This window comes from Chiloscyllium punctatum, chromosome 31 (genome assembly GCF_047496795.1).
Source record: "Chiloscyllium punctatum isolate Juve2018m chromosome 31, sChiPun1.3, whole genome shotgun sequence".
Taxonomy (NCBI): Eukaryota; Metazoa; Chordata; class Chondrichthyes; order Orectolobiformes; family Hemiscylliidae; genus Chiloscyllium; species Chiloscyllium punctatum.
In genome coordinates this window covers 63,620,518-63,634,555 of record NC_092769.1, presented here as the reverse complement: position 1 = coordinate 63,634,555, position 14,038 = coordinate 63,620,518, and the positions used below count along the sequence as shown (strand labels likewise).

General features: G+C 43.3%; 1 protein-coding gene across 1 annotated transcript; it reads right to left on the bottom strand.

The window, feature by feature from the left end:
• Positions 1 to 763: 763 nt before the first annotated feature.
• Positions 764 to 5,632, bottom strand: LOC140457199 (uncharacterized; the record flags this gene model as incomplete). Its single annotated transcript, XM_072551261.1, has 1 exon — positions 764 to 5,632. A coding segment is annotated over one exon (723 nt), but the record flags the coding sequence as incomplete, so codon positions are not given.
• Positions 5,633 to 14,038: the final 8,406 nt, after the last annotated feature.

The following is a 14,038-nucleotide window of genomic DNA, read 5'->3' as shown; positions in this document are numbered from 1 at the left end:
GTAGAACAAAACCGCTCCTTCCCTTCTGAAGGTCCGATGGCCTCTACCCAAACATTTCTTTCCCCAAGTTCTTCAGCTATCTGGAGACAATAATTATTTGCAGACAGGAGTCCTTTGTCATTGATAACTGGTCATTAGTCCACAGGTCAGTGACTCATTGCCAGCCAAAGCTCCATGTGCACATTGGCACCCCTCCCCCCTCCAGTTCCAGCTTGTCAATACCTAGGCTTTGAATTACTTGCATAGACAACTGCATAAATAACTGGGAATTTGTGTTGCAGACGTTTCTAGGTGACATCCTCAGTGCTTGGGAGCCTCCTGTGAAGCGCTTCTGTGATGTTTCCTCCGGCATTTATAGTGGTTTGAATCTGTCGTTTCCGATTGTCAGTTCCAGCTGTCTGCTGCAGTGGCCGGTATATTGGTTCTAGGTCGATGTATTGATCGATCGATCGATCGATCGATCGATTGAATCTGTCAATCAATCAGCACATCGACCTGGACCCAATATACCGACCACTGCAGCGGACAGCTGGAACTGACAACCAGAAGTGAGAGATTCAAACCACTACAAATGCCGGAGGAAAGATCACAGAAGCGCTTCACAGGAGGCTCCCAAGCACTGAGGATGTCACCTAGACAGGGGACGAAACGTCTGCAACACAAATTCCCAGCTCAGCAAACAGAACCACAACAACGAGCACCCGAGCTACAAATCTTCTCACAAACTTTGCGTAGATAACATTTACAATGAGGGTAAGGTTCCTTGCTTTTAAAAAAGTTCAGTAATCCTTCTGGTTTTTAACAGAGACCTTTTAACATTTCATTCCACAAATCAAGAATACAGAAACATTAAGATATAGCTTTTACACACACAAAACAACTTGAATCCTAGCCACAGGGAGTTAGCACTGCTGCTTCACAGCGCCAGGGACCTGGGTTCAATTCCAGCCACAGGTGACTGTCTTTATGGAGTTCGCACACTGTCTGTATGGGTTTCCTCTGGGTGGTCCAGTTTCTTCCCAAAGGCCATAGAATATACAGGGTCTGGATGAGATGCTCTCTGGAGGGTTGCTATGGACTGAATTGGCCACCTGGCAAAGAGACACCCTGTGTAGGTGTGGGACAGAATCCCTCCTCGTGCTGAGCTCCAAGTCAACTATAAGATCCACCAACACCCCGTTTACCATCAGCCACTGGGACTGACCTCACTTGGCTTCCACCTCACTAACAGGAGCAGGGTAGGCCACTCAGCCCCTCAAACCTGCTCCACCATTTAATAAGACCATTGGCTGATCTGACTGGCTTCACCACACACACCTTTCGACTCTGAGTGGCTTCAACTCTACTTTCCTGCCTACCCTTTTTCTTATATTTTTCAAAAACATCAAAAATCTATCTCACTCTGCCTTACAAATGTTCAAAGGCTGAGTCCCCGCTGCTCTGGGGAAAGAGAGATCCAAAGACTCTCAAATCTCATAGAAAGTCTCCTCACCTCCATCTTACATGAGAGTGCCTTTATCTTTAAACGGTGACATATTTCATTAGTCTCTTTACTAGTGTCTCCCATATGGGAAACATCTTATGATCTACTTTGTCAAATCTCCTCAGGATCTTGTATGATTCAATAAGATTCAAGCCGCTTCTTTCTGCAAGTCTAATCGTAGCACAGATTGCCACTTTTCAAATGGTGTATGACTTCAAGAAACTGCATGAATGTGTCAGACATGATTGCACTTTCACAAAACCATGCTGACTCTGCCTGATCACTGAGATTTTCTAAATGCCTTGCAAAAACTACCTTAAAAGACTCCAGTAGTTCCCCTATGATGGATGTTAAACTAACATGTAATTCCTATTTTGTCTCTCTTCTTGAAATTGAGCACTTACATTGGCTATTTTCCAATCTAATTAAACTATTCCTGAATCTACAGCATTTTGAAACTTCAATTATCCCAACAACCACTTCTTTTATGAACCTAGGATGCAGTCCAACAGGACCCAGGCTTCACTTGGAGGTCACCACTGAGGAGGTTACCTAGCCAGGTAATGAAACGTTTGGATATCGAACCTACAGCTCAGCGGGCAAAGCTACACCCTAGGACCCAGTGACTTATTGGCTTTTAGTTATAATAGTTCTCCCAGTAAACATTCCTGGTGATTATGTTTCTCCTTCCCTTCACCTGACTTACAAATATTTATGGGACTTTCTGGTTATTTGTATCCACTGCTGTGATGACAGACAAAATATCTGTACAAATCATCGCCCATTTCCTTACTTTCCATTATTATCGTCTCAGTCACACTCTAAGTATTTCTTTAATCTTTTCAGATTTAAAATATATTTACAGGAGCACTTCTTTAAAATATTCACAACTCGTTTTATGGTCTTACTTCACTATCGTCACTATTCTTTAGTCATTCTTTGTAGTTTTTGGACTCTGCCCAATCTTCTGGCCTGTCACTAATCTTCAGAGTTGTGCACTTTTTTCTTTCAAATTGATACTCTTTGGTTTTCTGATCTCTAGGTGGAGGATGCACTTTCTTTCACAATGACCTGCATCTTTAGTAAGTGAAAGGAAATATCTCCTCAAATATATGCCATTTATTTCTACTGACCTATTCCTCAACCTACTTTTCTAGTTCACTTTAGCTAGTACTGTACTCCATAAATGATATTTTGCCCTTAATATCATTTAAAACTAATTTAGGTCCTACTCTTCTCTCTCAAACTCTCATGTTATATCATCTAAAGGCAGTTTACAATTACATTCTTAATTAAACATTATGTGGCACATTACTACATTCTGTGTAGTCTTTCCGCTATCTGGCTTCAGGATGTGCTGCTCCAGGAAACTCTCCCAGAAATACTCACTGAATTTGTACTCCCAGTTACCTTTGCCAATCTCATTCAACCGACCAATACACACATTGAAATTACAGTGATTACTGCTGATCTCTCTCACAAGCCCCCATTTCCTCCCGTATACCCATCCTATTGTTAGGTGGTGCAAAACGGTCTCGCACAAATTATTTCTTGATTTTAGAATTTCTTATCTCTACCAAAACCGATTTTAGTCCTTCACCATTAGAACTAAAGTTATGACTATCTATTGTAGAAAAGTCATTCTAAGCAAAGCTGCTCATTCACCTTTTCCTAACATTCTGTCCATCAGCAGTGCACGTACTCTTCAATATTCAGGTCCCATGTTATCTAAATTTGTTATCTTGGAGCTGTGCCTTTGTAATGCTATCATATCATACATATTTATTCAGATTTGAGCTGTTAATTAATACATTGTGCAATGAATACTACTTGCCTTCAGATGCACAGCTTTTATTTCTATCTCATCACCATTTTCACAACCTCGAGCCTTACCTCAAAGTATTATGTCCCTTCCATCAGTGCTTTGATTATAATTTCCCTCAGTTCTACCTGGTCTTCTCTTTAGTTTATCACAATTTTCAGCACTGGATCCCTCATCTCCATTACCTTGGATTCTCCTTCAAGGAGAGATTGATGACTAAGAGTCATAGAGCTGTACAGCATGGAAACAGACCCTTCGGTCCAACCCAATCTAGTCCCACCTGCCAGCACCCGGCCCATATCCCTCCAAACCCTTCCTATTCATATACCCATCCAAATGCCTCTTAAATGTTGCAATTATACCACTTCCTCTGGCAGCTCATTCCATACACCCTCTGAGTGAAAAAGCTGCCAAACACATGACATCAGGTTCTGTATGTACAGTGAGTACCTGTTATTCCCTCAGCACCTCTCTCAGGCTCATGTGACTGTGTTGCCCTTCTGCTCCTCTATTCTAGTTCTCTAACTGTCTTCCCCTGCTGAAGCTTCAGCCTATCCAAATTCTGATGCACATTTCCCTGACCATCCCCATGTTACACTTATCCCTTACACTGTGTTCACTGGACCTGCAATGCCTCCATTTGTATGTTCTTATCTTTTCTTCAAATCCCTTCCATTGCTGACACCTGCCAATATCTGTAACGTCCATCTGGACAACACCATGAGAGCTCTGCATTCCTCAAACTCTAGCCTCTGACACATCCCTCCCTCACACACACACACTCACTCTGTCACACAGCCTGGGTCTTTAGTCATCAAACCTAACATTCTCACTATCCCTCTCAGATAGTCTGTAACTGTCCTCCTTTGTCTTAAAAACCCAAGCCATTATCAAAGCATTTTACCTCCCAATCTCCCTTTCTTCGACTCGTTGTCAATATTTTTGTCAGAAGATATTTTAGAGAGGTGGTAGTGTCCCTACCTCTGAACCAGAGGCCTCGGTTAAAATTCTACCTGCTCCTGCGATCTGTAATAATATCTCTGAATAGGTTGATTAGATAAGATAGATTTTTGTCAAATTTGACAGTGAATGCTTCAGAGTTGCACCTTGGGAAACTTTCCTAACTGAAGGTGGGATATAAACAAAAAAACTCATTGTAAAATAGCTTGTAACAGATTGGGGAAGCCAGCATTAAAATTGTCATTTATCTGTGTACTTTCAGTTGCAGATCAGCCATAACCTCAATGAACAGAGTAGTCTCCAGGAACCAAATGCCCAGTTCCGATTCCTAGGAAACTTGGACTCAAACAATACTAATGGATGGAAACTCATGGAAGAATGGGAAGAACTCCATAAACCAGTATTTCAGCAAACTAAGAGAATGAGGTGGCTGGGATACATTGGAGTTGGAGTAGGCCATTCAACCCCTTGGCCAGGCTCTGCCATTCAATTAGACCCTGGCTGATCAATTAGTCACAAAGAACAAACATTATGAATATCAGTAACTCTACAACAGGTTGGAGTTGAACTGCAGCAAAAATAAACTCCAAATATGAGAATTTTCAATTGTGGATGTGAATAATAGCAGAATGCGACCATGAAAGTCACTTGTGAACTTGCTGGTGTCTCCTTAGATGCTGTGATTCAGCGAATCGCTTCCAACACACAAAGCAAATAAACGGCTTCTCTCCCGTGTGAACTCGGTGGTGTCTCATTAGGTTTTGCAATTGAGTGAATCCTTTCCCACACTCAGAGCAGGTGAACGGCCGCTCCCCGGTGTGAACTCGCTGGTGTGTCAGAAGGTCAGTGGAGTTAGTGAATCCCTTCCCACACTGGGAGCAGGTGAATGGCTTCCTCCCGGTATGACCACGTTGGTGTTTCAGAAGATGGGATGAACTGGTGAATCCCTTCCCACACTCCGAGCAGGTGAACGGCCGCTCCCCTGTGTGAATGCGCTGGTGCGTGAGAAGGTTGGATGATCGATTAAACCCCTTTCCACACACAGTGCAAGTAAAGCGCTTTTCCACGTCATGAACCCGCTGGTGTCTCAGGAGAGAGGATGAATTGATAAATCCTTTCCCACACTCTGAGCAGGGGAATGGTCTCTCCCCGGTGTGACTGCGTTGATGAGTTTCCAGCTGGGATGCAAAACGGAATTCCTTTCCACAGTCGCCGCATTTCCATGGTTTCTCCATTGTGCTGGTATCTTTGTGAATGGTTAGCTGTGAGAGGAGTGTGTATGAATCAGCTGAAGCCTTGTCCTCATACAGGACACATTTATAGAAACAGCAGTTTCTCTCCGCTGTGAGTGGGCAAAGTGTTTGTTTTCAGGCTGTGTAACTGGTTCACAAATGTCTTCTTTTCAGCTCAAAGGTCAACGACGTCCAAGTCGCAGAGTAAGTGACTGTCGTCAAGTCTTAATGTGATATTTGATTTGAGTTTCTCATCTGCAAGTGGCCCCTTTCAAAACCCTGTAAACAAGTTTACAAAAGTCATCAACTGTCAGTACAAGTTGGAAATTTGAAACAGATAATTCCAGTTCCTATGAAACACTTTTTCCTCTTGTTCCCCCAAGTTGTAAATTTCTGTCCCACACATTTTCTCTTTCTGGGCTGAAATCCAAATTAATGTCTCCCATTTCTTGCCCAGTTTTCTCCCTACCTCTCCGTCCTCTGCCTGGCCTCGCTATCAAATCAATGAGCATGATTCTGGATTTGGAGCCTCCGGCAGCAGGTAATGAATCCTTCCCACCCACCTCCCCTGACCAGACAAAGCCTCAGTGATTTACCTCAAAGCGGAATCTCTTATTTCTCCTTCCTTTTGCCCACCAATCCGGTGCTGCCCCAAGATGAGGGCTGTTCCCCTCTGCTTGCTCCTGGGAGGAAGGGACAGGGTGAGGGAAGGAAGAGGAGTTGCCAATCAGGGAGCTGTAAATCTGAAATTAGGGTCTGCTGCTCTACAAAGTGTTCCCAACTCCTTCAGGCCAGCCGCAGGCTCCATTCCTCCTGGGTGAATGGAATATAAGAACCCCCCAGATCTCATGCCATCTTGAGGTAGAACAATTTCTTCACCATCCCTGGGTCAAATTCCTGGAACGCCCTTCCTAACAAAGCTGTCAGTGTTGCTATGATAAAGTATTGGGAAATCAACAATTATAAGTCTGTGTTTTGTAAGTCTCCATTTTGCAATAATAGTTTGTCTTACATGGCAGCTGCAGGAACAGTGACTGTGAGAACATGAATTGCAAGAATGCAGGAGTCTCTGCATAAGCTTGGAAAAGTTTTCTCTTTACGCTTCTTCCCAGTATTGTTGTTAGAACATTGTTAACTGGCTTACTTTATCTATTTTTACTTACGAGAACATAACGTTACGTTGTGTGTGAATGCAAAATGTAAAATTGTTACACACTTAAGGCCTATAAAATATGCTGCCTTTCTGGTAGAAATCAGAGATCAGTTTTTAGCATATTCAGGGTGATCTCTGATTGATGCCCTGGATTTTTGTCTATTGCTCTCTTGCTGGCTTAATTACAATAAAGGTGAGTACTATATTGCAACCTACAAGTGGTCCGAGAACTTTTCAATCCACACCTCCATCCCACTACTGCAGCTGTTAAAGTCCCATCAATGAATGAATTAACTACCAGCATCTTCTCAGGGACGCAATGTGGTTCACTACAAACAGCAAGGATATTTACCAAACAAAAGCATTAAACTCATTTGTAATTTTAAAAAAAACTCCAAGTGAATTTGTAAAGATAAATATTTACCATTATTACTATTTGTCTCACTGACTCCCTGCGCTGACTTACTCAGCTTCCAGTTCTCAATCAGCAGGAAGGCTGACTGAATTTGCTACTCCCTTGTTCCTCCAGCTTTTTAGATATTCTTCCTATGGGTTCCCAGGATAGTCAGTCAGTCAATCTCCACTCACCAACAGGACCCTATGACAGGGAGGAAATTCAGGATAGTCATTCCTCACTCACCAACCTGACCCAGTCACAAGGCGTTCAGGACAGACCATTCTCATTCAACAAAGTCACCCTGTCATAGGAGTACCAATTCCTACTCACTGACTTGATCCAGTCACAGGGAGTTCAAAGCAGATTTACAGCCAAAGAGATCTACTGCACAGAAAAAGGCTTTTTGGGCCATTGTTTTTGATTGGCACAGGCTCAATCACCTAATCCATTTTCCAGCCTTGTATGCCGTCACAGTTTTACACCTAAATGCTTCTTAAATGTAGTGGGGGTTTCTGCTTCCACTATCCTCACAGGCAATGAACTGCAGATTCCCACTACTCTCTGGTTAAAAAAGGATGTTTCCTCCTAAACCTTCTGACCTTTACCTTAAAACAATGCCACACTCCATGTTCCCTCTATTAAGGGGGAGAAAAGCTGCTTCCTGTCTACGCCCCTCAATTTTATCCTGGACTCCTATCATTCAATATATATTCGCTTGCCTTATTTGTCCTGCCTGGACTTCTCTTGATTGAATTCTAGTTGCTACTGATCAGCCCGTCTCTATCCTTGTGTAGTTAAAGCTTTCCTCCCCATTATTCAGAACAGTTCTTGTATCATCTGCAAATCTTCTGATCAACCCTCGTACACTCAAGGCTAAATTGTTTATGTAAACCACAAACTTACAATGAAACTTTCCGAGCCCAATCAGCACAGGCTTCCAGTCACAAAAACACCCTCATCGATTGGTCCTTTGCTTCCTGCCACTTGGCCAGGCATAAGCCCTTCATCAAGATGCTGCCTGACCTACTGTGGTTTTCCAGCACTACACTCGCGACTCTGAACTCCAGCATCTGCAGTCCTCACTTTCTCCACGACTGAGATTAGGCTGACTAGCCTGTAGTTTCTTGGTACATCCCTTGTGCCCTTCTTGAATAATGATACATTAGCTGTCCTCTAATGCTCTGGCACCTCTCCTGTAGCTAGAGGAGAAAATGATTTTTTTTTGCACATGCCCACCTCACTCAACAGCCTGGCTACATTTTACCCAGCCCGGCAGATTTATCTACCTTTAAGCCTGCTAGGCCACTCAGTACCTGTTTATGCTATTTTATTTAAATATATAAAACAGTCCTATTCTCTGATTTCTGTATCCACATTGTTCCTCTCACTAGTGAGCACTAACAGAAAGTATTGATCTAGAACCCTTCATACGTCCTCTGGCTCCATGCATAAATTACCCCACAGTGGGCCCTACTCTTTCCCTAGTTATCCTTTTACCTTTAAATGTTCTTGTAAAATAACTTAGGACATTAATTTAACCCGCCATTGTCCTCTTATACCACACTAATTTCCTTTTTAAATTTTCCCTTTCATATTCTATACTCTTCTGGGGCTTCTGGTGATTTAAGTTCTCAGTATCTGCCATAAGTCTCCCTCTTCCTGTGGATCAAATTTATTGGTCTGACCCTTTGTCTTTTTATAAAGATGTTGGCCTTATCCTCCTCCCATTTCCTTCTTGAATATGTCCCACTGCTCTGATACTGATTTACCTGACAGGATCTTCTTTCAGTCCACTCTGGCCAAATTATACCTGGTTTTATTTAAAGTGGCCTACCCTCAATAGAGAACAATGATTTCAGGCAATTCTGGTTCTTTTCCCTTGCAATTTTAGATTAGATTAGATTAGATTCCCTACAGTGTGGAAACAGGCCCTTCGGCCCAATAAGTCCACACCGACCCTCCGAAGAATAACCCACCCAGACCCAATTCCCTCTGACTAATGCACCTAACACGATGGGCAATTAAAAATATCCCCCCCATTTTGAACTACCCCCTAAAGAAGAGACCCTTGTCATTCACCTTATCCATATCCTTTGATTTTATAAACCTCATTAACGTCATCCCTCAACTTTTCACACTCCAGTGAAAAAAACTCCCAGTCTTTCCAGTCTATTTTTATACCTCAAATCCTCCAATCCTGACAACATCCTGAACCCTCTCCAGTTTAATAATATGCTTCCTGTAGCAGGGTGACTAGAACTGTACACAGTACTCCAGAAGAAGCCTCACTAATGTTCTGTACAACCTTGACATAACGTGATTTTTGAGAAGATCTGTAGCTCAGGTTGAGGTTCAGACTGTAAGTTTGCTCATTGAGCTGGCAGGTTTGTTTTCAGACGTTTCGTCACCATGCTAGGTAACATCATCAGTGAGCTGGGAGAAAGTGAGCACTGCAGATGGTGGAGATCAGAGTCGAAGAGTGTGGAGATGGAAAAGCACAACCAGTCAGGCAGCATCTGAGGAGCAGGAAAATCGACGATTCGAGCATAAGCTCTTTGTCAGTTCTCCTGCTCCTCGGATGCTGCCTGACTGGCTGTGCTTTTCCAGCACCACAACCTTTGACACTGACATCATCAGTGAGCCTCCAGTGAAGCGCTGGTGTCTGTCCCGCTTTCTATTTGTGTGTCTTGGTCTGTTGTGGTGGGTGATATCATTTCCGGTTCTTTGTCTCAGAGGTTGGTAAATGGGGTCCGAATTGATGTGTTTATTGATGGAGTTCCAGTTTGAATGCCAGGCCTCTAAGGAGTTCCTGTGCATGTCTGTTTAGCCTGTCCTCGGATGGATCTGTTGTCCCGGTCAAAGTGGTGTCCTTCTTCATCTGTGTGTAAGGATATTAGTGATAGCGGGTCATGTTTTTTTGTGGCTAGTTGGTGTTTGTGCATCCTGGTGGCTAGTTTTCTGACTGTCTGTCCGATGTAGTATTTGTTACAGTCCTTGCAGGGTATTTTGTAAATGACATTAATTTGGCTGATTAGGTTCATCAGTGTCTGTTTCAGTTTGTGGGCTACCATGATGCCAAAGGGTCAGAGCAGTCTGATAGTTATCTCTGAGATGTCTTTGATGTATGGTAGCATGGCTAGAGTTCCTGGGGGTGTGTTGTGTCTACTTGTTTGGGTTTGTTGTTTTAAGAATCAGACGACTGTGTCTGTGTGGGTTTCCTCTTGGTATGGATTTCTCCCACAATCCAAAGATGTGCAGGTTAGGGTGAATTGGCCATGCTAAATTATCCCATAGTGTTCAGGGATGTGTGAGTTAGGCGCATTAGTCAGGGGTAAATATAGGGAAGGGGCCTGACTGGGTTACTCTCCAGAGGGTCAGTGTGGATTTGTTGGGCTGAAGGGCCTGTTTTTTTTAATAAATATTTTTAATGAAAAAAATATTTTAGGGTTTTTACAAAACCAATACAAAATAGTATGACAACTTTATAATATAATAGCAATAATAGAAAATAAACTACTACTCTACTCCACAGACTACAGAAACACAAAAAAAACCCTATAAAAACTACAGTTCAATAAATAACCAAGGAGAAAGAAGAACAAATAAGTATGGAAACAGGCCCTTTGGCCCAACAAGTCCACACCAACCTTCTGAAGAGTAACCCACCCTAGACCCATTCCCCACATTTGCCCCTAACTAATGCACCTAACATTATGGGCAACTTTGGCATGGTCAATTCACCTGACCTGCACATCTTTGGATTGAGAGAGGAAACCGGAGCACCCGGAAGAAACCCACGCAGACACGGGAAGAACGCGCAAACTCCACACAGACAGTCGCCCAAGGCTGGAATCACACCCGGGACCCTGGTGCTGTGAGGCATCAGTGCTAACCACTGAGCCACCATGCCACCCATGTAACAGAATTATGATCACTGCCTGCAACATGTTCCCCCATTGATACTTCAACTACTTTCCCAGCTTCATTATCGAAAATTAAGTCCAGGACCCACAGATTCTGGCCTCATAGTCTGGTAGGTACTGGCCTAAAAAGCTCTCCTAGATGCATTTGAAGAATTCTGCTCCCTCCAAACTTTTCACACAATGACCATCGCAGTTTACCGTTGGGGGAGGGGAGAAGGTGAAATCCCTAACACTACTCGATTACTTTTACGCCTCTTTGAATATCTGCTCTTCTACTTCGGACTCAGAGGATCTCTAGTCGAGAGTGTGGGGTGTGGAAAAGCACAGCAGGTCAGGTAGCATCCAAGGAGCAGGAGAATTGATGTTTCTGGCACCAGCCCTTCATCAGAGGACCTATAGTACACATGCATTTGAGAGAAAGAATCTTTACTTGCATTTGGAAAACAATGGACTTATTAGGGATATTATCAAGACTTTGCTTTGTCCTGTCATAAATTTAATTGAGGTTTTTGAAAAGGTGACAAAGATAATTGATGAGAGTAGGGCAGTAGATGTTGTCTACATAAAAAGCTTCTAAAAGATTTGACAAAGTCTCCCATGGCAGGCTGGTCAAGGAAATCAAGTCAATGGGATCCATGGGGAGTTGGTAAGTTTGATACAAAATTGGCTTGGTCGTAGAAGACAGTGGGTAGTTGCAGACAATATGAAAATTGGTGAAACTGTAAACAGTGGGGAAGGTTGTCGAAGGATACAGCAGGATAAATATCAGTTAGAAAGTGGGGCACTGAAATGGCAGATGAGCTTAACCCCGATAAGTGTGAGCTGATGCATTTTGAAAGGTCAAATGCAAAATAAAAATATACAGTAAAAGGCAGGACCTTTAGGTGCATTCATTTAGAGGAATCTTGGGGTGCAAGTCCATAGTTCCCTAATCAGCACAAGCAGGTAAGGTGGTAGAGAAGGGGTGTGGCATGCAGTATAAAAGTTGGCAAGTCATGGTGCAACAGTACAAGACTTTAGATAGGCCACATTTGGAGTATTGTGTGCAGTTCTGGATGCCACACTACAGGAAGGATGTGGAGGTATTAAAGAAAATGCAAAAGAAGTTTAATCAGGATGTTGCCTGGATTGGAATGCATTAACGATAAGGAGAGGTTGGGCAAACTTAAGATTGTTTGTGCTTAAGCAATGCTAATAAAAGTATATAAAAATGAGGGGTAAGGATAGGGCGGATAGTTGGGAGTCTTTTTCCTGAGATGAAAACAAGAAATATTAAGCTTAAAGGTTACTAAGAAAGTTTAATGGAGATGTGCGAGGCAATTTCTTTTCTTTAAATACATAGATAGTGGGAGGTGCCTAGAACACACTGGCAGTAGTAGAAGCAAATATGATAGCAATGTTTTAGAAGCATTTAGATGGACACATGAAAGGTAGGGAATAGAGGGATACAGGTAGTGTGCAGGCAGATGGACTTCATTAAAGAACAGCATTCTGGTCGGTGCAGACATGTGGCCCGAAGGTTCTCTTTTGCGCTGTACTGTTTTATGTTCTCCCAGCAATTTGAATTGCTCCTTTGTGATTTTTAATTTGTACAATCCCTGAATCCCAACATGACCCTGTCACAATTAGCTCAGCACAAGTTAATCCCCAGTCACTGACACGACCCTGTCGCGTGGAGTTCAGGACGGTCAATCCCTACTTGCCAAAATGACAGGGATTTCAGGGCCTCAAAAGGAATTTAAGAAAATCAGATGTGGTATCCACGCTGGGGAGAACAAAGGGGACAAAGGATATGCCAGAGGCAGACGGTCAGGTCACTGAAGCAGTGATCAAGAGGCCTAGGCTAGTGCTCTGGATGGGAGCAAAAGCAGAAATGGCTTGAGAAACTCAACATGTCTGGCAGCATCTGTGGAGAGGAAGCAGAGTTAATGCTTCGAGTCTGGTGACCCATCTTCAGAACTGTTTCAGATTTCCAGCATCTGCATGTTCTTTGTTTTATTTTAATGCTCTGGGGGCGGGGAGGTGCGCAGGTTCATGTTTGCCGGTGGAATTTGAATTTAAAACCAAATAATAATAAATCCGGATTATAAAGCTGGTCTTAATAATGATAATGGAGCTACCATCAAGTTCTTGAAAAAGAAATCTGCTTTATTGACACCGCCTTAGGATGAAAATCTGCCTTCCTTACCTGGCCCGGCCTACATGATAATGCAGATCCACAGCAACGTTGTCGAGCGGTTAGCTGCTCTGAGAAATGGTCTGGACAGAGCCACTCAGTCGAAGGGCAATGAGAGCTGGGCGACAATGTGAATGGCCTCCCCTAGTCCTCAGTGCAGCGCCCCTTCCATCCTCAGCACCGCTTCCACTGAGCCCGAGCCATAACAAAGGAACCCCCACAATGCCCCGCGCCTGGCACAAAGCAAGCATGCGCACTTCCCACCCCTTGGGGAAATGAGCTCGGGCGGTTTCTGCGTCGCGGTGGTTTGTGGGAATTCTGGCCGCCATTGGCTTTAATTTGCATTGTTAGGGCCGGCCGGCAATTAACTAAACAGAAGCCGCACATCTAAAAGCACTTGAATAAAAGCAAAATACTGCTGATGCTGTGAATCTGAAACAAATGCTTGGAGCAACTAAGCAGGTCTGCTTTCATCAGCGGGGAGATAAACAAATAGTTGACGTTTCTAGGAGAAAGTGAGGACTGCAGATGCTGGAGATCAGAGCTGAAAATGTGTTGCTGGAAAAGCGCAGCAGGTCAGGCAGCATCCAAGGAGCAGGAGAATCGACGTTTCGGTCATGAGCCCTTCTTCAGGAAGTTAACGTTTCTAGTCCGGCATGACTGTTTCTCAAAACAGAAGTATTTTAAAAAATACTTGTCCCATTAATGTTAGCTTTTTTTCTGCACTTGGATTCCACGCGTACTTAAAGCACAAGAGAGGTCCAGACCACATACAAAATAAACATGGCTGTCTGCGAGTATCAAAGAGAATTGACTACCGCTTTACTGCAGCAAAAAAAGTCTGTAGTACGTCAATAAGATGAAGTATTTCGTCTGGTTTCGGATAGAAAGC